The following is a 22,208-nucleotide window of genomic DNA, read 5'->3' on the forward strand; positions in this document are numbered from 1 at the left end:
GAGAGTGGATGAGAGAGTGAGGGTGAGAATGAGAGACCCGTGACGGCAGTGACATGGGTTGTAAGTAAATGAGTGAGAATGCGTGGGTGAGAAACTCATCGCGGAGTATTACCGTACGGGTCGTCCCGTTTCCTATCTCTCGACTAGACCTGTTCCTATACTAGATATTCGAGGCTTCTCTGACCTGAACGCTCACCGAACGCAGCCTGCTATGTTGGTACTTCCGGTCTATGAATCCGTCTGACTGACGGGCTCGTTGGAACAAGACGGTAAAATTACACATTGTTGCTGTCAGAACGGTAATACCCACCTCGCCCGGCTGGTGGGGCAACCAGCCTCTCAATTTCGCCGGGTTTGGGGATCGGATTTTCTCGAGAAAGGCAGCACAAGCGGTCGCCACCTCCCACCTCCCCTCCTTCTCTCGTGCCAATCGACCCGGTTTCATCGCAACCATCGCTTTGCTTACTGTCGCATTCCATCAGGCTTCTATTGCACTGTTGAAACTGCCTGTTTTCGACGATCTTGGCGTCTTTCCACGACGGCACGAGTTGATGTAGCCTCGAGACGACGTGCGCTCACTTCGTTAGCTTCCAGAGCTCCACGCGCCATTGCCCAAACAACCGCAACACGCGTTATCTGTTTACCTCCACAACCCGCCGCCTCATTGCCACCGCCCCGCCGGTCGCGTCGCTACGCGGACGATTGCATCCCTTAGCTCCTGCACATTGCTGTATCATTATACGACTTTGCAATTAATTTGCTCTCGTCGCGACCGTCGCCGACATGTTCTGGTCGGGGACACTACTCAGTGCCACCGGCCCCTTGGCCAAGGCATGGCTCTCGGCCAACCAGGAGCGGAAGATCACCAAAGTTCAGGTTCTGCAACACAATCTGCAGGACAGTGTCGACGCCATCATTGCTCCTCATGACGCTCCCCTCGCTCTCCGCCTGAGCGGCCAACTCCTCCTCGGAGTGGTCCGCATCTACAGCCGCAAGGCGCGTTACCTCCTCGATGACTGCAACGAGGCCCTAATCAAGATCAAGATGGTATGTTCCTCTACTTTCCAATTTCCGTGAACTGGCCTACTAACAGTAAAAAAAGGCATTCCGATCCACGGGAAACCATGATATACCGACTACGGGACATGCTACCACCAAGGAGGCCCTCATGCTTCCCGATACGATCACGCCATACGATAATCTTGACTTGCTGCCACCACCAAGCTCCGAATTCCTCGCTTCACAACTAGAAGACGTGACCGCCACTCCGATAAGCAGTCGGAAGGCTGCTCTTCGGCCGAACAACCGCGATATCAACCTTCAGGAGGATTTCAACAACAGCCAATTTCTCCAGGATACCACCGTGGATGATGAGGAGCTCGGCCTTGCAAACATGGACGACCTCGACTTGGAGCTTGACTTTGGTATGGACATCGATGATCGCCCGACCAAGCTTATGGACACGACTGTGGAAATGGGCAGAGATGCGCCTGCTGCGAGGTCGATCGAGGATGACATGTTCAGCGAGCTGGACGTTGGCGGACCGAACAAGTCTCGCCAGGCGCGTGAGCCCTCCTTGGGGCTCGATCTTGATTTCGGGGACGGGGTCCACATTGCTGATGCCGAAGGGGATATCCAAATGGGCGACGACGATTTGCAGTTCAATGTTGGGGAGGAGTCTGCCATGCCTGGAGCAGCTGGCCCGGATATGAGCCGGGCTCGCATCTCCGAGTCCCCGCTGTCTGATATTGATGAGGAATTTGCGAAGGAGGTCGAACTGGAGTACAGCCGGCACATGAACACCGACATGTACGAGCCGGGCGACGATCCGACAGCCTCCACTATCCAGGCGCCCCAGAGACAGAAGAAGAAGAAGCTGCTCCAACCGGACGATCAGACCATGCTTAGCAACGCGCAGATTAAAGAGCAGCAGGCAAAGCGCGACAACATTCTGAAGCCACAGTCCTTCCTTACGCATGATCCATATATTATCGGTTTGATGGATCTGCACAAGAATGGCGGTTTCGTCAACAACATCCTGTTCGAGGGCCGCAGCGACGGCTGGGCCCCCGAGCTGAAGGGGCTTCTCTCACTCGGCGCCATCCAGCCCAGCCAGCTGAAGCGGAAGAGGGACAGCGGTGTTGCCGACGTGGAGAGCGAAGAGGAGCAGGGCGTGTCCAAGTCACCCCGCTTGGAGATCCCACAAGATGAGTCCATACTTGGCCCTGACGGGACTATGGTAGGGGACCAGAGCGTAGCCGCAGATGGCACCGTGCTTGAAATCCCGGCCGACGACACCGCCGTTTTCCACGGCGAAGAAGAGAATGAGAGACCAGGATCGAGGGGCGGTGCTCCTTCCAGCCCGATGCCCAACTTCGACGATACCACCATGCCAATCGTCCACCCTGCCGACAGCGGACCTGTCTCGATCGGCACCAAGCACGCCGTGCATATCCTCCGCGACCTCTTTGGTGCCGACGCGGCCACCAACGCGGAGAAGCGCAAGAAGACGGCTGTCGTGTTCCAGGAGCTGCTGCCCGAGAACAATACCACGAAAGCCGACGCTACCAAGATGTTCTTCGAGTGTCTCGTTCTCGCTACCAAGGACGCCATCAAGGTTGAGCAGCCCGAGGGCTCCCTTGGCGGGCCCATCCGTGTCCGTGGCAAGCGCGGGCTCTGGGGTGATTGGGCGGAGCGCGAAGCTGGTGGCGAGATGGCTCGTGAGCAGCAGCAGCAGGAGGTAGCCGTGTAGTCAAGATGCGGCTGATGGAGCGTTTTTCCTGCTATGGTGCGATAGTTGCGTACCCTGAAGGGAGTACTTTGTCACATAGTCTTAGCTTGGCGTCCGTTTCGCTGTACCGCATATCGGCTATTATTTTCAGAACTGTGGCGTTGGACGGTTGTTGGTTGGGGCTGGGACTGGATGCGTTTTGTTTACCCTGTTGGAGTGGCGTTGGGCGCTACCGGAAGACGGGGAAATACCACTGATGGAGGGCTCTCGTCGGGCTGGAACAAAATGTGTAAGTGGTTCACGTGCGGTCGAAGGGTTAGTGCTTGTCATGCATCCGTTTGATTACAGGGAGCCAAGGAGCCCTAGTTGTGTCCTCTAGGTGGTATTTGCGGGGAGCAGGACACATGCCGCTGTAGGCAACTACTCTTAGTATAGTATTGAATTAAAATCATCAGGTCATTCATCACTGTTACTACTACATCGCTGCCTTTGCGTGTGCTGGCCTGCTTCTTCTAACCTCACGACAACGTCAAGCAATCAGGGTAACAACCGTCAGGGTAACTAGGTAACCAAAGTACTTATTTCCAGAGGCAACTACCACCCGTGGACTGGACGTTGTATTCAGAGAGCGCAGCCGAGAAGCCATTCGTCGCTTCTTGGACGACCTCCAACCATCTCCAAGAGCCAAAAGGCGAACTAGTAGTACCTCGCTGACTTTTCCCCAGTAAGTCGCGAATGCCGCGCCGCCTTGCCCAACTCCCGGTCTTCCTCTCCCGAGAGTCTGTTCAGCACGCCATGATGAGGATTGCCGAGCTGGGGGCCATGCAAACCCAAGCCATAGTCTCCGGCCCCCTTATTATTCCACGCTCAACCGCGCAGTCTGTTCCGCCAGCTGCTCGTCCTCCACCCCAGAGTACTTGTTGATCCAGCCCAGCACCTCGCGATGCCAGACCAGCGAGTTCTCGGGCTTGAGCACCCACTTTTGTTTTTGTTGCATAAGAGTGCCTTTGTGTCAGCGAATCGGGCCACAAATAAATCTAGACCACGGCATGGAATAACCAAAAAGAAAGGGGGATTTCTTTACATGGTTCTCATCCGGAAACATCAGCAACTTGCTCGGGACCTTCCTCGCCTGCAAGACGTTGAAGGCCGCGAGGCCCTCGGTGATGGGCAGGCGGTAGTCCAGCTCGCTGTGGATGATCTGTCCCGCCATCGAGTAGTCATGTGTGTCAGCCCAGCTCCTTGAAGGCGAAGAGGGGGGCAGGAGAGGAGGGCGGTTTCGGTTAGTTAGTTAGTTACTGACCAACTGCGGCGTGGCCCACTCGCTCAGGAACATAGCGGGATCCCACTTTTCGTAGCCGTCTCTGTTGTCCCAGAGCGTCCCCCCGAAGTCGTGGATGGGGAAGAACAGCTCCTCGGAGCTCCACTGGCTCAACGTCGAAAACACCCCGTCGTGACACACCAGCGCCTTGAACTTGCGCCCGAGAGGCTGGCCCTGGATCCAATCTAGTTTTATCCCCCCCCCCCCATCAGCAAACGCTGTCACATTCACTTTACCAAGTCCCCAGACCTTTCCAAAGGAAAAAAGAATAAAAAAAGGGGGGGAAGAAAAGAGAGAAAACAAAAGAGAAGACATACTGATCATATACCCGCCATAACTCGCCCCCAACGCCACCGCCCGACTGCCATCGACCTCGGGCATGTTACTGACGACCCACTCGAAGCACTTGACGAGATCGTTGTACGGCCTGCCGCCCCACTCCCCCCGGATGCCGTCCTGCAGCGCCATGCCGTATCCCGTAGACCCGGTCGGGTTGGGACACACCACCACATACCCCTGCTCGGCGAACACGGCCGGATTCCACCTAGTGCTCCAGGCGTCGAGCCAGGCGCCCTGTGGCCCGCCGTGGATGAGCATGCACAGCGGGTACTTCTTGGTTTTGGTGGGTTTCTGGTGGTTTCCGTCGTCTTTGTCTGTGTCTGTGTCTTGGGAGAAGCTGGAGGGTCGCATGACCAGCGCGTGCACGTCGTAGGCGCCGGCGCCGCGGAATGTGATGGAGTCGACGCTGGAGCGGGACAGGCCGAAGGACTTGCCTTGCTTGGAGGCGGAGGAGATGACGCGGGGGGAGGAGGAGGAGGAAGGGTGGACGATGCTGTAGCACGAGTTGTCGATGAGGGAGGTGGTGGTGGCGAAGAGGGCGTCGCTGTCGTCGGCGAGGAGGTAGACCGAGCTGACGCTGCCGTCGGGGGTCTGCAAAGGGGTTGGGAGGGAGGTGGCTCTGGAGGGCGCGGACGGGAGTTCGAAGATGAGGGTGCGTGCGTGGTGCTCGGCGGTGACGTAGAGTTTGGAGCCGTCGTGGCTCCAGAGGATCGACTCGGGCCGCGAGTCCCAGCCGCCGGCGCCTTCCGCCGTGGCATAGAATTCCTCAACCTGGTCCGGGCTGCGGATGTCGGGCACCAGGAGAAGGCGCGGCTTGTCTGACTCGTACTGGTTGCTGCGCATGCGCGTGAAAGCCACCTTGCGGCCGCAGGGCGAGAAGACGGGGCTGTTGGAGTAGCCGTCGAGGCCCGGTGTCTTCACGATCCGGGGGGATCCGGCGCTGGACTCGGTAAAGTCTTTCAGGGGAACGAAGTAGAGATCCGTCTTAGTGTAGAGGGCAGGGTCGAGCTCAGGGTCCTTCGCCACAAACACTAGCCCCTCAGGGCCAATATCGAAGTCGCCAGTGCCTCCAAAGGGAGGTACGGGTGATTCCAGCCGCGTCCCAGCCAGGGCGCTGGTGAGTTTGTTGCCACGGAGCGAATACTTGCCGTCTTTCTGCTCGAGAAGCCCGTAGTAGATGGCGCTGGTGTTCTCGGTGTTCCACGTGTCCCAGTGGCGGACGAAGAGGCTGGTGTAGACCCTGGCCGTGGATTGCGGCTTCTTCTCGGCCTTGGGATTGAATATCTCGCCACCAGGGGTGGACAGGGCCGAGCATGCAAAAGCAATGGCGCCATTGGAGAGCTTCTTGACTTTTACGTTGGAGATGGGGCCGTTGATGGAACCAGCCTCGTACGGGTTGCGCCTGGCGTCGCGTCTCAGCACTGAACCCAACATTTCGGCGAAGATGACTCACTCTGAATCGGATTTGATATGTCGAACAATCAGGGTCGTGGTCCCGTTGTCGCCGCTTTTCAGGTGGAGGTATTCCTCATCGCTAAGCCAGACGGGCTCACTAGCACTTGCGTCTTCGACGAGCGTGTATGACGCCGCAGACCCGATAACCAGGACCCGGATCTGGGAAGTTCTTTTATGGTCCTGGAAAGAATATGTCGAAACTGAATACAGGGCCAATTTGCCCGAGGAATTGGGCACTCCTGGCGTCCGCCTAGGGGCCGAGAGCATCACCTCCGGGGTGAACTTGGTTGCCGTCAGAGTCATCGTGAAGCAATCCAGGCGAGTGATATGTGCCAACGACGAACGTTGGTTGTGACAGGTCAGGAGTAAGATATCATATAGTACGCATTAGCAATGGGCACCTTGATAGTCCCTGACTGACGTGACCTGACTTTACCTCTTAAGTGAGGGGCAACAATAGCCCCGCACTTGAGGAGTCAGCTCACGGCGGGTAGAGAGTCCAGGATAGGCAGGAGGTGTGTGCCATGGGGAACCACTGTAAAGCATCGCAGAATCATTGACGCGTCGATTCCCAGGCCGTCGAAGCTTGTCAGATCCTTGATATGTTCGCAAACAAAATGTTTGCACCCAACTCCATAAACCCCTCGCCAGTTACTCCCAAACTCCCCAGTATACATCACCAAAGGGTATGCCCCGATATCTTGTATAACCCATATCAACGCCCTTCCCCCCTTTCCAACCCACAAGCAGAATTGATCTGAACCACGGCGATCGAGCCGCAGCGTATCATATCACTTCCTCGCCCCGAAGCTAGTCCGCACTTTCTTGGTGTCTCTCCCATCCGTCTCACTGTCCTCCGCTGCCGCCGCCGCCGCCGCCGCAGCAGAAGCAGCAGCAGCCGCGCTGCCGCCACTCTTCTTGTTCTTCTTGCTCGCAGCTGCCCTGCCTCCTCCTCCTCCTCCTGTCCCCGAAGCACTCGCCGGCGTGGGCGCGCTCGATGCGCCGCCATCCCTGTTGTTCCCGAAAGTGCTCGACATGGGCGTCGGCGCGTGCGAGGAGCCGGGAGTTTGCGCGTCCTATGGCCCAACTGCGTCAGCAAAGATGCTTTCAGCTGTTGGTGAAAAAGAAAAAACAAAAACGTACCGCCGCAGCAGCGTTGTACGACACCGAGCTCCTAGAGAACACCCGGTTCTGGTCCGTCAGGCCCGTCTTGCGGCGCTGGGCGGCCGCCGTGCTCGTGCCCTTGGTATAATTGTCGAACCCGATGATGATGTTCCCGCCGGGCGTGCTCTCGAGGTATTCTGTCTCTTTGGCCGATATCTGTTCTTCTGTTGCGGCCTGTCACTCCAAGTCAGCATTGTTGTCGCTTGTAATTTCTAGCGGGGAAAGCGGCAAAAGGGGCAACACATACTAATTGCCTTTCAAGCATCCGGCGACGGTTGATTAGGTCCTTCAGATGCTGCCGCTGTTGTTCATAGGCGGGGATGCTCGTTGTCGGGGAGGGCGCGGCCGCGGCGTTGCCGCCGCTGGGCTTTGAAGATGCGGCGCCCGCAGCAACGGTTTCTGCCATTCTTGCGTCGTCCGCTGGGGATCCCCTGGGCGTGGTAGCGTTCAAATTGAAGTGGTCGAAGCGCCTGCCCAGCAGCGCGGTGATGTTGTCCGGGAGGTGAGGCGTACGGAGGCACGTGGGAGGTACGGGTTCTGAATGCCAAGGCTCCATGTTCGCGCTGGCCAATCAGAGTACAGAAGCTGCCCGTCTCATTCTATGCGACGAGTCGACGAATAACGTAGTCAATAAAACACATGATGGATACAAGTACGACGAGATGCTCCCGAGTGCCAGGTTGCTCGGATGTATCTACTAACTCAGACGTGTTGCCCAGACCATTCAGACGAGGGATCTACACTTGGATATCCCACAAGGACTCATTGGAGACGAAGTGAGGAAGGATACTGTTGCTATTCTGGGAAGTTCGTATGGGAAGAAGGTCAATTCCTTCCCAAGTGACACTCTGTATAAGACTATTCTGTGATCAGTGGTGTGCCTATGCGACAGGTAACCAGAGGAAAGTAGACCTCCCAGACAGCCATGGAAGTGCGAGAGCAGTCTGCTGGGTTCCTGGTTCCAGCTGCTCTACTCGGCTAGGTATGCTGCCAAGTGACCTGGGAATCAAGGCTTCAACCCCAAGGCCTCACGGTCCTCAACCAAGCCATTGAATCTCATAGGCATCGGGAAATCGCGAAGAACGGCAGCAGAGCTTCAAGCAGCGTTAGCCTCAACGTTGTTGTCTCCGCTCTTTGAGGATCTCATCTTCTTGATTTTCTCCTTTAGTTCTCTCTGGCGTAGTTCGAGTTCGTTGTTAGCTGCTCTTGCGTCCTGCCAAGTTGTGTGGTTAGCCATCAGACCTTGTTCATCCGCCCCCAGCTAATGGGGACGTACTTGCTTTGCATCTGACGCCGCCGGGTCGTCATGGGAAGATCGCGGTCTGTCTTTGGTGCCTGAACCATCAGCCGATCTGTTCCGTGTAGAAGAGCGTGAAGATGCAGAAGAAGCTCTCCGGTCCCTGTCGTTGCTGACGCCGCGCCGCCCGCCCTTCCCTCGCTCGCGGGAGCGGTGGCGGGGAGAGCGACGTCGGCTACCATACGAACTAGCAGGGCTGGCGGCACGGCTTCCGCTCCTAGTTTGGCTCCTGCTGCGGTATCGCCTCGCGCGCCGGGAGCCGCTCCGGCTGTCGCGTCTCGACCGTCTCGACCGTCTCGGTGGGGTGCGGCTGGGTGATCGCGAGTAGCGAGATAGCCTCGACGACGATGTGGACACCGACCGGCTGTATCGTCGGACTGGCGTTTTGGACGGGCTGCGGCTCGGGCTCCGGCCGCCACTTCGGCTCCGAGACCGCGAATAACGGCGCCGCTTGCGAGGGCTGAGTGAGGCACGGTCTGATGATATCGAACGGGCCCGGTCGCGAGAAGACCGGCGCCGTTTGGGCGCGCCCCGACGAGACACTGGTGTGCGGGACCGAGAACGCGCACGACGTCGTCGTGGTGGACTTGGTGAGCGTGTTATGGACCGCCTATGCGAGTCAACGCTGGGGCTGCGCGAAACAGACCGATACGAGCCCGACCGGACTGACACTGATCGGGTGCGGGATCGAGTGCGAGACGGAGATCGACGTCGTCTATTATCACGCCACCCCCCCCCACGCCGCGGGGAGCTTCCCCGGGGAACGTATGTATCCTTCCAGCCACCGCGAGGTCCTCCGCGACCGCCTCGGTCGCCTCGATCGCGGAATCGGGGCGGCGAACGGGACCGCCCTCGGCCCAGCCCGCCACGATCTCTATCATCGCGGCCCCCGCGCCACGAGTCGCCCCGGCCGGGTCCTCCGCCACCTCGACCACTTCTCCCGCGGTCCCGGCGGTCGAATTGCTCCCGCCGTTGGCGTGCCTCCTCGGCAGCCTTGTCCGCCTCAAGCTGGTTTATCGGTATTAGCCTGCGATTCCTTAGACGTCTCAATACCACTACCCACCTTTTCTTGCATCAACTCCAACTTTTTCGCCTCTAACAGCTCCTTCGGTACACCTTGTGGGCTGGCCTGGGCGCTAAGAAGGAGCTTCCACAGTTCCTTGCAGAATGTCGGTGTATCTTTGTCGAGGAAGCCCGTCAGCTGGATCTGGAGCGATTTGATGTCGGGCTGCCGTATCAATGTCCCATGTCAGCACAGATGCACAGATTCAGGGCAACGGAAAACGATGTCGGTGGAAGTAAATACTGACATGGCGAACGCCCTCGATCAGATTGAAGATGAGCTCAATGACCACATCGTCTTCGTTGCCCAGGATCTCTGTGACGCGGTTGGCAATCCACCTGTCCCACCAAAGCCCCGTTAGCACCGCCCTCGGAATTCTCTCAAGCCCGGGCCCTCGAGTAACTCACTTCTTCATGACCTGCACATTGACCTTCTGCATATCCACCTTCTGGTTGAACTCGGGAGGGAACTTTGTGCTCTTCAAGAGCTTCGCGTCGACACCCGTCGCCATGGTTGTCGACCTTTTCTCAGGCTTTCCCTTCTCTCTCTTACAAGTAATTCTAACAAAGGGAGGGGCGGAAAGCGATTGCGTCAAGAAATATTGGATGAGAAGATGCTTTTTACCGCAGAACTTCGTCTGTCATGTCGGCCCCCTCTGCGAAGGTAAACTTGGTGGAAGTGGATGCGTCTCGGAAGCTTGGCCGGACGTTGCTGTGGGTATTTCGCTAGCCGGCAAGGTGGAGCTTGGTTTCCACACCGTTGACGGGACTGATGACAGGGGTTTCTTATCGATTTGCGCTGGATGTCTCGTGGGCATTATACCTACCATCACCAACCGTTTGGTCGTCGGTTCTGCTTTTTACTTTTACGACTTTTAGATGGGTAACAGAAATCATTGTTATCGAAAGAGTACAACTTTGATAATATCAGGAATACTTCCAGAGGGCAGCCCAGGACCATAATAACTGGTTTGACAGCAGTACACGCGACATCTTCTGCTTAGAGCTATTCAGGCCCAACAGTGTTCTCCTGCACAATTACTATACATTTTCCTATTCAGACCCCAAAGAAAGTCATTAACCACCCATTACTCCCTCCAGCCTTTACCATAGCCATGCAGATTGACCTTACGCCGTGATACTCCGGGTATGATAACCTGAATCGTGTCATACACAGCCTTGTAATCCCATAAACACATTACCAGCCATAACCCATCCTAAGAATCATCGTCGGTAAACGAGAATACGACAAGCAGCAGTCATACTTCCAGCTTCCTTGCCTGCCGGGTCTCGAGACTCCTCAAGAGCTCTTTGGATAACTGTATCTCGAGCCAGTGACTGCATCCTTCTTTTCAGCGTGCACCTGTTTTGCATGCAGGGCATCAATCTTTTCCCTCAATTTGTTTAGAGTCCGGGCGTTGTCTTGATCCCTCAACCTGGCCCGGATGTCGTACAGTGCCATGAGAGTACCCGCGCGATCGACATCATCCTCATACTGCTGGTCGATTAGATGATTAGCACAAGAACACCGGTCAATGACTACTATAGGATGGGGAGCAGCAGTGCCCAACGAATACAACAAAATGTGACAAGAGAGACGTGCCACCCATTGTGTTGGTAGAGAAGGCAATTTCAACTTACATCAGGCTCTCGTCGCGGCGTCCCCGGAATGGAGTTGTACGTCGAGTTGGAACGTGTGTTGGGCGGCGTGATGATGCGCCGTCCGAGCTTGTCAAACTTGGCCGGGGATCCCGTCCGCGACATGAAGGATGAGCCTGTCGACGCGGCTGAGCCAGCAGAACCGGTGCGCCGGTGGTGTAGAAGGTCCGGTCGCTTAGGATGCAGCTGTTCTGATGGCCTGTTCGAGTCGGCAGGCGCTGATGTTGTGGTCGTGGGTGTTTTGTTGGCATTAACGAGAGCGCTGGCGGCCTGCGATTCCTGCTGTAACAGTGTACGCGGTTAGAGATGAATCATGCTCTTGTTCGTTTTGAACATCTGTGGGCCGCGAGACCGCGAGACCGCGATAGTCCGGAAAACACGAGATGGACGGGCAACTTACTATCGCATTGAGATCGCTCAGGTCAGCGAGCATCTGCGCAAGCTGGACGCTCTCCATTATCGACATGATTGATTTCGTTTGCCGCAATGAGCGGTGATGTATGGTTTCGTTGGCTTAGGACGTCACACTATGTGTGTGGTGATAAACGCGTCGAGATCGCCACTAGGTAGTGATGTGCAAGACTGAATGTCGAGGACCAAGATGACGCGTGTCTGTGACGTGGGGGATGGTTAATAAATGGACTTCGTATCCTAATAAGGTTTGAGAAAGCCCCCCGAATTCGCTCGGGATCACGGGAAGGGATTACACGCAACACAAATAGACAGAACAGTCCAGAACTCAAAGTTTTATGATATTGCTACGGGATCACATAGTCCAATAGGAAAGAGAATAGGTATGAACTGTGCATCAATTGTTGGGTGCGCTCCGAAACTGAACGGCAGGGCTGGAGCTCTGGATGCTTTGTGCAACGGAAGGCTTGTCGGGACCGACAGGGGCCGTGCGCCGGACCCGCAGGTTGGGCAGGAGTATCGCGTGGAACCCCGCATTTCCAGACCCACCACCATGGCAATGCGGGGGATCGAGAACTCGGTCCGACGCTCGTTACTCAATGTTCAGCCAGTCTGGTAACTGAATTGACTTACCTACATGTATCAACTAATAACTGACTGATCTGCTGAGTATGGGAGACCCACCGTTGATCATGATGCGAGACAAACAAGCAGTGGGCTGGATGCGTGCGGCTCAGCAGGCTGACGTGCTTCGGCACCGATCAGCGCTGGTTGTTGTGGATAATCGGTTTTAACGTTACCTCCTTCCGTCGGCCGGTCCAGGCCGCCTTGCCGTGTAATTGCCCAACTTCGACATACTGTAGTGGCTGGGAAGGTACAACGACTTGGAAGATCTTGCCAGAAGCACGGGTCTATCACAGTATCAGGGTCACTCATCGACTTTATAGCTCCAGTTGACTAATAAGTCTCGATTGGGCCGAAGCTGTGGTTTAGCGATATTGACTATTTAGCTAGAGTAACTCCCGTGGGCCAGGATCCTATAATGACCGTCACATATATAGAAGTATGTCACCCAGAAGCGATCGCCCAGAAGTTGCAGCTTGCGGTGTGGGGATCGAGATTGCCGAAATTGGGAAAATTGTCGGAAAAAGTGTATTCCTGCTGCTCCCTACGCCCCTAACCCTGGCGCGCAATGCAATCCCACCAAGTTAGGCAATTCGTACACAGGCTTGATAGATTTGCCTTGTTGGGAAAGGCTGTCCAGAAGTGTTGCCGAGCTGGGCGATTGTTGCCGAAGTCGCATTCTGCTGCTGCCGGGATTGGTCACACCTGGAATGGCTGCCGCGTTCGGACCTCAAACGCTCGAACTGTGTGCAATATATATAAGTCGCCGGCAGTCAGCGCGGGGAAGGTATTCATAATGGTACTCATAAGAAGAGGATTGGCTACAATGGCGTCCCTCAAGAGAGCCGGAAAGGTCGTCTGCATTGGCCGCAACTACGCGTGTGTAAACTCTCCTCTGATTTACTTTTGTGCTCTCGGGCTTCATTCTCCCGAGTTGCGCCACGAAACTATCCAGCAGCTGACTCGCACCCAGGGACCACATCACAGAGCTGAACAGTGCCCGGCCCAAGCGGCCGTTCTTCTTCCAAAAACCGACATCGTCAATCCTGCTCCCCGGCGAGGGTCCGGTGATTCGGCCGAGGGGCGTCAACCTGCACTACGAGGTCGAGCTAGCCCTCATCTTGGGCAAGCGGGTGAGGGACCTCAACGAGCAGGATGAGCAGGCGGCGCTGGATGCAATTGAGAGTGAGCTCGCCCTCTTCCACGACGTCTTGCTTGCTGTAGTACTAAGTAGTTGTGCAGGCTACGCCCTCAGCATCGACATGACAGCCCGCAACGTCCAGAACGAGGCCAAGAAGAAGGGCCTCCCCTGGGACATCAGCAAGGGCTTCGACACATTCCTGCCCCTGAGCAATGTCATTAGCAAGGCAGCCATCCCGGATCCGCACAAGATCGAGCTGTACCTGACGGTCAACGGCAAGGTGCAGCAGAACGACTCGACCGAGCTCATGCTTTTCCGGATTCCCCGCATCCTTAGCGACATCTCCAAGGTCATGACGCTCGAGCCGGGCGACATTGTGCTGACGGGTACACCCAAGGGTGTTGGCCCGGTTGTGCCTGGAGATGTCATGCGCGCAGGCATCCGGGTGGACGGCAAGGAGCTGGAGGAGGCCAAGATTGAGGTTGCGGTTGAGGAATCGACAAGCTCGTATGAGTATGCCGAGACATGAGGTACAGTACATACTTTGTTAGGATAGACATACAAATCAGTGATAGCAAGCGAGTACATAACTGCCTGCTCCCTCCGGTCTTTCGCCTGACCTCATCCTCTCAGCCAATGCTGTAATATACAGGTTACAATAACAGTTCGCATCTAACGAGGCAAATGGGTTCGTACAACCTTCGCCAGTTTACACCGAGACCAAACGAAGGATACCAATACGCAGCCGAATCCATGACCTAACCCATCCACTACCCCCCTTATTACTCCAAATTCGGATCCCGAATCGACCCAGGCTTAGGACACCAATCCGCGACCTCGCCACACTTCTTACACGTCCTCAACCCCTCGTCCGCCTTGAAAGCCTCGACAGCCTCCTTGATCTGCGTGCCGAGATCCGTACAGTGGAAGGCGGCCTCGTGCACGACCGCGCCGCACCCTTCCCGCGGGCAGTACCAGCGCATGCGGTCGACCGAGTCCGCGGGCCGCTTCTGCTCCAGCACGATGCCGACCGTGTCGGCGAAGCGCACCGGGTTGTGCGGCGTGTTGGGCGGCAGCAGGAACATCTCCCCTTCGCGGATGACAATGTCCCGGAAGGTGTCCCCTTCGTCGACCACCTTGAGCAGCATGGCGCCCTTGTACTGATAGAACCATTCGGGCGTCTGGTTTATGTGGTAATCTGTGCGGGCGTTCGGGCCGCCGACTATCTGTTATGTGTCAGGGGGGCTGTGGGAGGATGGATGGCGATGGTGATGGCGATGGTGATAAAAAGGATGGATGGGTTAGGGTTGGGAAGGTACCATGACAGTGAAATCGGCGTTGTAGACGCAATAGTTGTTGATGGGTGGCTTGAGGAGGTGCGAGTTTTCTTCCAGCCTGTGTTATCGTCAACTTCTAAGTCAGAATAGCCGACTTCGGTTATTGTGCCAGACATACCACTTGGGCAGGTTAACCGGTGGAGCGAGCATCTTCGCAGAGTACTAATAGGGATTTGCGGGGTCTTGGTTCGAGAGTTCAGCGACACAATGATGTGCCTGGTATCTTCAATTCGGCAGAGCAGGCGATGCTGTAAGGGTTCGTGCGAACTTAGTCCACCTGATGCCTTTGCTTGGTAATGGAAGCCTCGGAGGACTCTCTTCCCCCGCAACTATGGTTCGAATATCGTCGCGGATTGAAAGGGGAGTGGGTCTCTTTCAACGATATCTATTCAGGTTCTTTAAATGCAATATGATCCGAAGACTCTGACTGAGGTCTATTTAGTTATCGCAGTTCTTCAGAGATCATGACTGAGGTTTATGACCAAACACATGATGGCTTTCAAGAGTCTGTTTCATGCCCCGCCAACAGACCCCGCGCCGTTGTACGGGATACATATCTACAGTACACTAACAAAGTTGACGCGGCCGCTCTCGGCTCGCTCGATTGCGGTATTACATACCGCAGTCTCTTACCTAATCCGGATAGGTCGGACCACTAATTCGGGCTCTCGCGTCGTTGCACCATCCAAACAACCCCTGGTTTCATTCTTATCCAGGTACTGTAACTTCGTAGATACCTGCATCTACAACTCGGCGACTGTGGTTGTCCATTCGCTCATGCAATAGACAATACCTTTGAACCAGATAGCGCTGCAGAACTCAACACCTGTTAACCATTCCTATTTTCTCACCAGCCAGTCGCTTCCAAGTTCCGCCCTTCGCGCCATGGATCACTCGTCGCACGACCACAGCATGATGGGCCACTCATCTCACGAAGGCATGGACCACGGTGATATGGGCGGCGGCCACATGTGTAGCATGAACGTTAGCTGCCCTTCCATGCGCTTACCCGATCCCGCATTACACTGCACTGCATTTCATCTCAGTTATCTAGACGCTTACGAACGGCCTCTCAGATGCTCTTCACCTGGGACACGACCAACCTCTGCATCGTGTTCCGCCAGTGGCACATCACATCCAACCTGAGCCTCATCGTGTCGCTGTTGGCCGTCGTGGGCATCTGCGCCGGCTACGAGGCCCTGCGCGAGGGTATCCGGCGTTACGAGGCCGCGGTGTCCAAGAGGGCTGATACGGCGCCGCGTAAGTGTTACCTTGTTTGCTCCTCTCCTTTCCCCATCCTTCACTGTAGAACAGCGCCCGTCGGGTCGACCATTATGTGCATGGCGAACCTGTTCGCTAAGAATTGCTTTGAGTCCCCCGGTCCCTATCGCCATCATCGCCGCGGCGTTCTGAAGAAGCAAATACTGAGAACACCCCCTTATTTGCGCTGGGTACAGGCCAGAACCGGGACCAAGTCACACGGCGGGCACATATCACCAAGGCGGTGCTGTACGGCATCCAAAACTTCTATGCTTTTATGATCATGTAAGTCCCCCTTCAGAGTGATCTGACCTGCCCCGTTGTGAATGGGAGTAGTGCCCCTGACCGACCGCAATAGGCTCATCTTCATGACCTACAATGGGTGGGTCATGATCGCGGTCTCGGTCGGCGCCGGGCTGGGATATCTGATCTTTGGCGGGCACACTCCCATCACCAAGGAGACTGCGTGCCATTGATGCAGCATGATCGTTATCGAGCCGTTTGATGGGGGATAACAGAGCCGCCCACCTAACACGGGGGATGAGCCACCCGGATGCAATATGTACGGAAACAGCGTACACCTGATCATCACCAGGACCATTCTACTACATCTTACTCGTCCCACCCTTGCTACCCCCCTCCATTTCGCGGGATGCTCCAGTCTCTTTAGTAGTGCTTCCCACAATACTCGCCTGCCGCTTCTTCTCCCCCATCCTCCCCATCCTCGCGAGCTGTTCAATAACCTCTTCATCGCCAAAATGCGAGTTGTGCTCGAACTCAGGCTGCTCTCCGTACGCGACTGTCGCGGCATCCACCAAGATCCGCGCCGTCATCCCCCACACCTTGTAGCGCCCGCTCTCCACCGACCCGTTCTCGTTCTCACTGCTATGCTCATGCTCATGCTCCGACAGCGCGGCCAGCCCGCCTTCCCTCACCTTGGGCTTCACCACCTGCTGGTTCGTCACGGGGACGTAGAAGAAGTGCAGGCGCCAGGGGCGGTCGTGCCACGTGGTCCAGTTACCTTCGTACCACTTCCCCGGCGGCAGCTGGGTTGGCTGCTTTGGCTCTCCTTCTGCTTTCGCCTCTCCGATGAGGATTGGTGGCGGCTGCGGTTGTTCGTCGGCAGCTTTCAAGAAATTATGGAATGGCGCAGAGAAGACGGCTGCTACTTCTTTCGCGTCGAGTCGAGGGATGAGCGAGTCCTCTACCGTTGGGGAGGATGCTGGGGAGGCCGGGCCGACGGGGACTGGAAGGTCGTTGGTGTGTAGCAGGGCGACGCAGGGGCGGACGACGAGCTCGGTGCGCGCCAGGTTCATGGGGAGGTAGCACAGGTGCTCGATGCGGAAGGGAGCTGGCAGCTTGGTGTCGTCGATGGGCAGGCCGATTTCCTCCCAAGCTTCGCGGCGGGCGATCTGATCTAAAGTGCCACGCAAATAGTGGTGTCAGAGCAAGGGTTCTGGCAGGAATCATGTATGGGAACCTACAAGGTGTCTCATCTAGCGTGTCCGCTTTGCCTCCAGGAAGGGCGGCGTGGCCTATACAGCTGTTAGTCAGGGGGTTGGGGTGCATGCAATGCTAGTTGTGTGCGCACCTGAGAAACTCCTTAGGCTGGCGGCGCGCATGGTGATGACTACCCTGAGATCGCCCCTCCGGTCGGCGTACAGCAGCAGCAGTACCGCGGCGCGGCGACTCAGCGGGAGCCGGTCCCAGAGGGGGAAGAGCGGTGGCTTGTAGGCCCTCAGTCGGGCAATGGCGGCCTTGGTGCGCATGAGCTGGGGTTGCTTAACCGCGAGTGCAAAATGGCATGAGAGGACGAGGTACTGACCGCCGACGCTGCATTTAGCGGCGCCATGGTCGATGCATCCCAGTAATACGAGCCCGTGTCTTCTTCGTCCTCCGGATCAGATAATTCCGATTGCTCCTCCGATTCGGCCGGCGCCTCAAGAGCAGTCTCGGAGTCCTGGATGCCGTGGATCACTGTCTGGGCTTCCTCTTGGTCTCGTGGCGGGCCGATTTGCACTGGCGCTTGATCAGCAGCTGCGAGAGAACCGCTCATCTTCTGCGACGATGCGGTGTAGTGTCTTCAGTTGGGAACCGATGTTCGGGCTTTATTACCGACTGTGCTTGCACAGGGGCATATGCGGGACCCCGGCGCACCGGCCGGCTTTTTGCGGGGTGCATGTGGGGAAGGGCCTCGGAGCGGCATGACGTCAGGCGCCGATAACGACGGACAAGCTAAGGGGGCGCCGTACATACCTGACCTACTACCTTAGTACTTGTATACGGCGGATTACAGAGTACGTATCCATACTCTCCGGTACTAAAATACAGGTAGGTACTAGTAGTAGTGATCATTTGCAATAGCTAGGTAGCTTCAGTGGTCGAGACAAGGCACCTTGATGCGGAAGCCTGGCAATGGTGATGGATTCGATGATATAGTACTCCGCGTACAACTATAGCCATGTCTCCCTATCAGTCGCATGCCCTCCGTAGCCATTGCCCGAAACGTCTATCCTCCGCAGTTACATTGTCCGATTGCCTGTCTATTCCTCCGGACCGTCCTGCAAGCCCACGGGGACATTCCCGACGCTCACGCGCAGCTGTTGGCCGTCCACTACGGTTTCATTAAGCAACAACCCGTAGTCCACCTTGTGTATAGCTAGACCCGAGAGCAGCCCTGCCCTCCAAACGGGTAAATGTTCACAAACTGGTGGTGGTAGAGGCGAGGGTGTATGGATCGACGGAGCCGCTCTTCTCCGCATTCAGAATGTCGTCGCTGAGGCTGTCAGTCGTCTCCTTCATATACCGCGGGACCCGCGTTTGCCCCCATCTCCGTCGGTCGTTCTCGTCTTCGATGGAGCGTGTGCCATCGTCTTGTTTGGGTATCTCAGAGCGGCGGCGGGTAAAGTAGGTACACAGTGGAACTGGAGAGTGATCGTGGTTGGGGCTTGGGAGAGGACCTTGGATGCGAATCTCGCCGGGCACTGTAGACTCGCGCCTGGAGCGCTTTGGCCGAGTAGGAGTAGAGGGCTCCCGGTGGCTCGGTCCGGCGCGCCGCTGCTCCTCTTGATACATGGCCTCCAGCAGCTGCCGATGTACATCTTCCTCATCAAATCCATCATCATACTTGGAACCCTGGCCGCCCGCCTTGTCATCCTGCTGGCTACGCTCATGATCCTCCTGGCCGCGCTCTGTGCTGTCCTGCTCCTGGTCGCTCGGTCCGGCGTTCAGCCGGGCGTCAGAAAGGATGGCATGCTGCAGCCCCTCATCATCCTCAAACAGCATGTGGGTATCAGGATCAGTCCCCTGGCCGCCCTCCTTGCCATTTTGCTGGCCACGCTCCTCATCGTCCTGGTCGCCCTCATCGTCCTCACTGTCGTCATTGTGCTCCGGCGAGGGCGGAAGGTCGGTATTGGGGTCCAGCATCGAGAGGTTGTGTACTTGGCCAAATTCGCTGATGATGCTGTGGAGCTCCTCGAGTTCTGCGGTTCATCGAGGCCGCTGCCATGCTCGGGATCGATGTCCTCATCGCGGGTGAAGCTGGCAACACCTTGTCGAACCAGAAATGGAGTTGGCCCGGAAAAATACGCTTCCATTCATCTTGAGCCGCTTTGAGGGTGTTAGGTGGCTGCTGAGACATGGTGCCGATCGGTAATGGGAAGAATGAGAATGAATGCCGACAAGGAGCAAGCTGATCGTTGAGAGATGAACCGTACGAGCCGTGGCGGCCAAGGGAGAGAGAGGTAATGGGCGAGAAACTGGGTGATAGCTGGATCCTCGCAAAGCTTGCGCCAGCTGGAGTCTTGTCCATGCCCCAAGAAGCGCTGGGGTAGTGCACCGAGATGGTCGAATTGCCTGCTCTTGCTGGTTGCAAATGGGAAGATGTGCGCCGCTTCAGGATCGCCCATTCCAGAGAGGAGACGAACATTTCCATCCCGCTCTTTGGCCTTTTGTACACCACCGTCCATTGTGCCTATGGAAGACGAAAATCTCCTTCGGTCCGGGATCCGTTGGAATGGGCAATGAGTGGATGTCTAGTCCGGATGCATCCAGCAATGCAAAAAGGAGCGCTTCTCCTAGAACACCTGATTAAGCCACCCGACCTGCAAGACATGGTCTTCACGCTTAGATCGGTGTTGTTGCTACAGTCAAGGTTGTGCCGTACCAATTTTGCGGAGGGGATATTCGACGTGACGTTGCGGGATCAGAGAAGGAGGTGTTGCTGGTTCCGGTATAATGGCACAACGTCGAAAAACGAGTTCTGGTTCCTTAGGTGCGTCCAAGGTTGAGTCGCTCATGTAACTTGAATGTCGAGTTGGTGATGATGAATGTCTATAACGGGGACTTGGGCGCTGACTTTGCCCAGAAACTTGATGAACATAATCAACCTGAAAATGGTAATCTGGTAGAGGGAATTCCGGTACACGTGGGCAACGCGGGATAACTTTGATGCTCTGGGACCCCTTGAGCGTGGCCTTAAGGTCGCCACCCATAGTGGATCGGTGTTTGAGGGACTTGGGGTTTTCATCGGCGGTTGTGAAGATGACTCCTAGCATCGAGACAGCGATACTAAACCTGGTTAGACAGCAGCTGAGGAGGGAAAGAGCAACACTCACGCAAAGAAGCCTTAGATGTGGAACGAGGTGAGTAAACTGCTTCTGCAGCTTCTGGTGCTTCTGCTGGTTTTGCTGCTTCTGTTGCCAGTGTTGCTCCGCATTGAGCTACGTTATTCGCCCACTGAAGTTTTGCAAGGTTCCGTACAAATCCCAGACGAAGAGAGCGTTGCATGAGATCGACGCGTGGAACCCTTAGGATGCCATCCCGCTTTAGGCGATATTGAACCGGGGAAGCTGACATATTCCATTATGGGGCGGTTTCCCTTGATTTGTACGTGGTACCAAGGACCCCGTGAGCGTGGTGTATATGTCTGTACGCAAGGGCCTCACATGTCATCTGGCCCAGCACGTTGTCTGTCAATTGCGCCTTCCCATCGTCGCCGCGAAGATCGTTCTTGGCCTCGAGAAGCGCCGGCCGATGACTCGTTAGCTTGCAACGTCCTCCGTCCTGGAGCTCGCGCATGATCGGTTCTCGGTCAGTAGTGTCAGCACCCTATAACGCATTCCACGAGACGGCCAGTCACTTACTGTCGCACCACTGCTCAGCGCTGTCCGCTGAAGTTGTTGACCATCTCCTTCATGGATCGCGGAACCACCCTGGCCCGCATGCAGCGGCTCTCCTTGACCTGTCCCTCACTATCATATTTCACCGCCACCTTGTAGGTGCGGTACTTGCCCGCCTCGACTATCCGAGTTGAGGCTGCGAGAGCCTGTCCCGTCGTCGTATATCAGCATGAGGTCAACATCATGAACGCGGTAAGGAGTCGTGGTGATAGTGATAGTAGTGACGACGACGGCGGTGATGTTGGCGGTGTCGTTGACGGCTGACATGATGAAGGTGAGGTCGGAGGGGTCCATAGCTTTTTTTTTCTTTACCTGTAAGTCAGTATGTTAGTCCACGTCGGTTCCCGTATATCCTTGCGCCACGTTGGCGCAACTTGTGACATAATGCTGGTCGGCCTGGCGCTCATCTAGCCAGAAGGTGACACACGACATCGACGCCGTGGGCTTCCTTGCGAGCCCGTCCAGCTCTTTCATGTCCTTAAAGTAGTAATAAGTCTAGTGAGGGACAAGGAAGAAGACAGAGACGACATAGCGGGCGGCCGAGGATTAGCACCTCTGAGTGGACGATGTCAAAGATGATCATCTTCCCATGACGTGGTCTAGGAGACCCTTCTCTACATTGCCTTAGAGACCGCCACATTCAGAAGTCTTGTATTAGTCAGTATCTGCCATGGCAATCGTAAGTCGGACTTACATCTAGATACGAGCAGGCCGTAGCCTCGCCATGGATTGCCGAGACATGAGGGAAGCTTCGTCGTAAGTTGTTATTAGAGCCAAGACAAAGAAAAAGAAATGTTGGATGGCTTACGGGTAACTCGGCGAAGCCCTTGGGCGACGAAGTATTCTCGACTGGAACGCATGTTCCCCTGTCTCTACATCCGGGACAGAACTGATGCTGGTGAGCCAAGCAGGATGTACGGGTGGGAATATCGCATGGCCTAAGGGACGCAGAGGAGTCTGAGATTTGGGATGACCTGAAGGGGAGATGAATGTGGCAGGAACGAGACATGGCGGGACGGACGGGAATATGTCAGGTGTCAAGCAAGCAGAGGTGGCAACCAGGAGGTACTAGCAAACACGGCAGGCACGATCATGATCTAGGATTCTAGACATTATGGTAACAAATACCCAAGGTAGTAACATTACCGACTGCTGGTACCTTACCGTATAGCTTACGCTGTTAAGGGGCGCAGGTAGCGGGTAATTACAAATCGCGTACGAGTGTTG

The 22,208-nt window shown here is 56.0% G+C and overlaps 11 protein-coding genes across 11 annotated transcripts; 3 read left to right on the forward strand and 8 right to left on the reverse strand.

The window, feature by feature from the left end:
- Window positions 1-388: 388 nt before the first annotated feature.
- Window positions 389-3,184, forward strand: B0T15DRAFT_424486 (Rec8 like protein-domain-containing protein). Its single transcript, XM_062865615.1, has 2 exons — window positions 389-1,047; window positions 1,103-3,184. Exons 1-2 carry the CDS (start codon window positions 784-786, stop codon window positions 2,750-2,752), a joined length of 1,914 nt encoding a protein of 637 aa, XP_062725387.1. The 5' UTR covers window positions 389-783; the 3' UTR covers window positions 2,753-3,184.
- A 1-nt stretch (window position 3,185) lies between these two features.
- B0T15DRAFT_515945 (Alpha/Beta hydrolase protein) lies at window positions 3,186-6,289 on the reverse strand. Its single transcript, XM_062868229.1, has 5 exons — window positions 5,845-6,289; window positions 4,370-5,793; window positions 4,035-4,237; window positions 3,816-3,932; window positions 3,186-3,710 (listed from the first exon to the last, which is right to left on the reverse strand). The coding sequence occupies exons 1-5, from the start codon at window positions 6,147-6,149 to the stop codon at window positions 3,588-3,590; spliced, it is 2,172 nt and encodes a 723-aa protein (XP_062725388.1). The 5' UTR covers window positions 6,150-6,289; the 3' UTR covers window positions 3,186-3,587.
- Window position 6,290: 1 nt separating this feature from the next.
- On the reverse strand, window positions 6,291-7,560 carry B0T15DRAFT_515950 (histone acetyltransferase subunit NuA4-domain-containing protein). The gene is made up of 3 exons (XM_062868230.1): window positions 7,258-7,560; window positions 6,990-7,184; window positions 6,291-6,922 (listed from the first exon to the last, which is right to left on the reverse strand). The coding sequence occupies exons 1-3, from the start codon at window positions 7,414-7,416 to the stop codon at window positions 6,638-6,640; spliced, it is 639 nt and encodes a 212-aa protein (XP_062725389.1). The 5' UTR covers window positions 7,417-7,560; the 3' UTR covers window positions 6,291-6,637.
- Window positions 7,561-8,118: 558 nt separating this feature from the next.
- B0T15DRAFT_8055 (uncharacterized protein) lies at window positions 8,119-10,196 on the reverse strand. Its single transcript, XM_062871338.1, has 5 exons — window positions 9,778-10,196; window positions 9,618-9,708; window positions 9,371-9,535; window positions 8,291-9,315; window positions 8,119-8,223 (listed from the first exon to the last, which is right to left on the reverse strand). The coding sequence occupies exons 1-5, from the start codon at window positions 9,879-9,881 to the stop codon at window positions 8,175-8,177; spliced, it is 1,434 nt and encodes a 477-aa protein (XP_062725390.1). The 5' UTR covers window positions 9,882-10,196; the 3' UTR covers window positions 8,119-8,174.
- Window positions 10,197-10,500: 304 nt separating this feature from the next.
- B0T15DRAFT_8302 (uncharacterized protein) lies at window positions 10,501-11,659 on the reverse strand. The gene is made up of 3 exons (XM_062871363.1): window positions 11,429-11,659; window positions 11,011-11,310; window positions 10,501-10,864 (listed from the first exon to the last, which is right to left on the reverse strand). The coding sequence occupies exons 1-3, from the start codon at window positions 11,492-11,494 to the stop codon at window positions 10,670-10,672; spliced, it is 561 nt and encodes a 186-aa protein (XP_062725391.1). The 5' UTR covers window positions 11,495-11,659; the 3' UTR covers window positions 10,501-10,669.
- Window positions 11,660-12,889: 1,230 nt separating this feature from the next.
- Window positions 12,890-13,733, forward strand: B0T15DRAFT_506368 (uncharacterized protein; the record flags this gene model as incomplete). The annotated part of the gene is made up of 3 exons (XM_062867566.1): window positions 12,890-12,942; window positions 13,037-13,248; window positions 13,306-13,733. The coding sequence occupies 3 exons, from the start codon at window positions 12,890-12,892 to the stop codon at window positions 13,731-13,733; spliced, it is 693 nt and encodes a 230-aa protein (XP_062725392.1).
- A 177-nt stretch (window positions 13,734-13,910) lies between these two features.
- B0T15DRAFT_8287 (3-hydroxyanthranilic acid dioxygenase) lies at window positions 13,911-14,854 on the reverse strand. Its single transcript, XM_062871361.1, has 3 exons — window positions 14,660-14,854; window positions 14,524-14,599; window positions 13,911-14,430 (listed from the first exon to the last, which is right to left on the reverse strand). Exons 1-3 carry the CDS (start codon window positions 14,689-14,691, stop codon window positions 13,987-13,989), a joined length of 552 nt encoding a protein of 183 aa, XP_062725393.1. The 5' UTR covers window positions 14,692-14,854; the 3' UTR covers window positions 13,911-13,986.
- Window positions 14,855-15,237: 383 nt separating this feature from the next.
- Window positions 15,238-16,192, forward strand: B0T15DRAFT_515963 (Ctr copper transporter family-domain-containing protein). Its single transcript, XM_062868231.1, has 3 exons — window positions 15,238-15,525; window positions 15,618-15,801; window positions 15,915-16,192. The coding sequence occupies exons 1-3, from the start codon at window positions 15,427-15,429 to the stop codon at window positions 16,088-16,090; spliced, it is 459 nt and encodes a 152-aa protein (XP_062725394.1). The 5' UTR covers window positions 15,238-15,426; the 3' UTR covers window positions 16,091-16,192.
- B0T15DRAFT_497872 (NUDIX hydrolase domain-like protein) lies at window positions 16,193-17,985 on the reverse strand. The gene is made up of 4 exons (XM_062867292.1): window positions 17,627-17,985; window positions 17,393-17,558; window positions 17,286-17,336; window positions 16,193-17,218 (listed from the first exon to the last, which is right to left on the reverse strand). The coding sequence occupies exons 1-4, from the start codon at window positions 17,855-17,857 to the stop codon at window positions 16,407-16,409; spliced, it is 1,260 nt and encodes a 419-aa protein (XP_062725395.1). The 5' UTR covers window positions 17,858-17,985; the 3' UTR covers window positions 16,193-16,406.
- A 359-nt stretch (window positions 17,986-18,344) lies between these two features.
- On the reverse strand, window positions 18,345-19,441 carry B0T15DRAFT_488334 (uncharacterized protein; the record flags this gene model as incomplete). The annotated part of the gene is made up of 3 exons (XM_062866500.1): window positions 18,345-18,415; window positions 18,510-19,283; window positions 19,390-19,441. The coding sequence occupies 3 exons, from the start codon at window positions 19,439-19,441 to the stop codon at window positions 18,345-18,347; spliced, it is 897 nt and encodes a 298-aa protein (XP_062725396.1).
- Window positions 19,442-20,959: 1,518 nt separating this feature from the next.
- On the reverse strand, window positions 20,960-21,841 carry B0T15DRAFT_506371 (uncharacterized protein; the record flags this gene model as incomplete). The annotated part of the gene is made up of 5 exons (XM_062867567.1): window positions 20,960-21,127; window positions 21,162-21,277; window positions 21,356-21,476; window positions 21,676-21,677; window positions 21,790-21,841. The coding sequence occupies 5 exons, from the start codon at window positions 21,839-21,841 to the stop codon at window positions 20,960-20,962; spliced, it is 459 nt and encodes a 152-aa protein (XP_062725397.1).
- Window positions 21,842-22,208: the final 367 nt, after the last annotated feature.

The sequence above is a fragment of the Chaetomium strumarium genome (assembly GCF_033439665.1).
Source record: "Chaetomium strumarium strain CBS 333.67 chromosome Unknown B0T15scaffold_1, whole genome shotgun sequence".
Taxonomy (NCBI): Eukaryota; Fungi; Ascomycota; class Sordariomycetes; order Sordariales; family Chaetomiaceae; genus Chaetomium; species Chaetomium strumarium.

Coding starts and splice junctions, on each gene's coding strand:
- B0T15DRAFT_8302 (XM_062871363.1), bottom strand. CDS start 11,494: ATGTCGATAATGGAGAGCGTCCAGCTTGCGCAGATGCTCGCTGACCTG. Junction 11,311..11,428: donor TGAGCGATCTCAATGCGATA/GTAAGTTGCCCG, acceptor ACACTGTTACAG/CAGGAATCGCAGGCCGCCAG. Junction 10,865..11,010: donor CGCCGCGACGAGAGCCTGAT/GTAAGTTGAAAT, acceptor ATCGACCAGCAG/TATGAGGATGATGTCGATCG.
- B0T15DRAFT_424486 (XM_062865615.1), top strand. CDS start 784: ATGTTCTGGTCGGGGACACTACTCAGTGCCACCGGCCCCTTGGCCAAG. Junction 1,048..1,102: donor CCCTAATCAAGATCAAGATG/GTATGTTCCTCT, acceptor CAGTAAAAAAAG/GCATTCCGATCCACGGGAAA.
- B0T15DRAFT_515963 (XM_062868231.1), top strand. CDS start 15,427: ATGGATCACTCGTCGCACGACCACAGCATGATGGGCCACTCATCTCAC. Junction 15,526..15,617: donor GCCACATGTGTAGCATGAAC/GTTAGCTGCCCT, acceptor ACGGCCTCTCAG/ATGCTCTTCACCTGGGACAC. Junction 15,802..15,914: donor GAGGGCTGATACGGCGCCGC/GTAAGTGTTACC, acceptor AATTGCTTTGAG/TCCCCCGGTCCCTATCGCCA.
- B0T15DRAFT_8055 (XM_062871338.1), bottom strand. CDS start 9,881: ATGGCGACGGGTGTCGACGCGAAGCTCTTGAAGAGCACAAAGTTCCCT. Junction 9,709..9,777: donor AATGTGCAGGTCATGAAGAA/GTGAGTTACTCG, acceptor TTGGTGGGACAG/GTGGATTGCCAACCGCGTCA. Junction 9,316..9,370: donor TGGAGTTGATGCAAGAAAAG/GTGGGTAGTGGT, acceptor CCGATAAACCAG/CTTGAGGCGGACAAGGCTGC.
- B0T15DRAFT_515945 (XM_062868229.1), bottom strand. CDS start 6,149: ATGACTCTGACGGCAACCAAGTTCACCCCGGAGGTGATGCTCTCGGCC. Junction 5,794..5,844: donor CATATCAAATCCGATTCAGA/GTGAGTCATCTT, acceptor ACGCGACGCCAG/GCGCAACCCGTACGAGGCTG. Junction 3,711..3,815: donor TGTTTCCGGATGAGAACCAT/GTAAAGAAATCC, acceptor CAAAAACAAAAG/TGGGTGCTCAAGCCCGAGAA.
- B0T15DRAFT_515950 (XM_062868230.1), bottom strand. CDS start 7,416: ATGGCAGAAACCGTTGCTGCGGGCGCCGCATCTTCAAAGCCCAGCGGC. Junction 7,185..7,257: donor GGATGCTTGAAAGGCAATTA/GTATGTGTTGCC, acceptor TTGGAGTGACAG/GCCGCAACAGAAGAACAGAT. Junction 6,923..6,989: donor CGTACAACGCTGCTGCGGCG/GTACGTTTTTGT, acceptor GTTGGGCCATAG/GACGCGCAAACTCCCGGCTC.
- B0T15DRAFT_497872 (XM_062867292.1), bottom strand. CDS start 17,857: ATGAGCGGTTCTCTCGCAGCTGCTGATCAAGCGCCAGTGCAAATCGGC. Junction 17,559..17,626: donor CGCTAAATGCAGCGTCGGCG/GTCAGTACCTCG, acceptor ATGCGCACCAAG/GCCGCCATTGCCCGACTGAG. Junction 17,219..17,285: donor CACGCTAGATGAGACACCTT/GTAGGTTCCCAT, acceptor GTGGCACTTTAG/ATCAGATCGCCCGCCGCGAA.
- B0T15DRAFT_8287 (XM_062871361.1), bottom strand. CDS start 14,691: ATGCTCGCTCCACCGGTTAACCTGCCCAAGTG. Junction 14,600..14,659: donor CCGGTTAACCTGCCCAAGTG/GTATGTCTGGCA, acceptor ACGATAACACAG/GCTGGAAGAAAACTCGCACC. Junction 14,431..14,523: donor ACGCCGATTTCACTGTCATG/GTACCTTCCCAA, acceptor GACACATAACAG/ATAGTCGGCGGCCCGAACGC.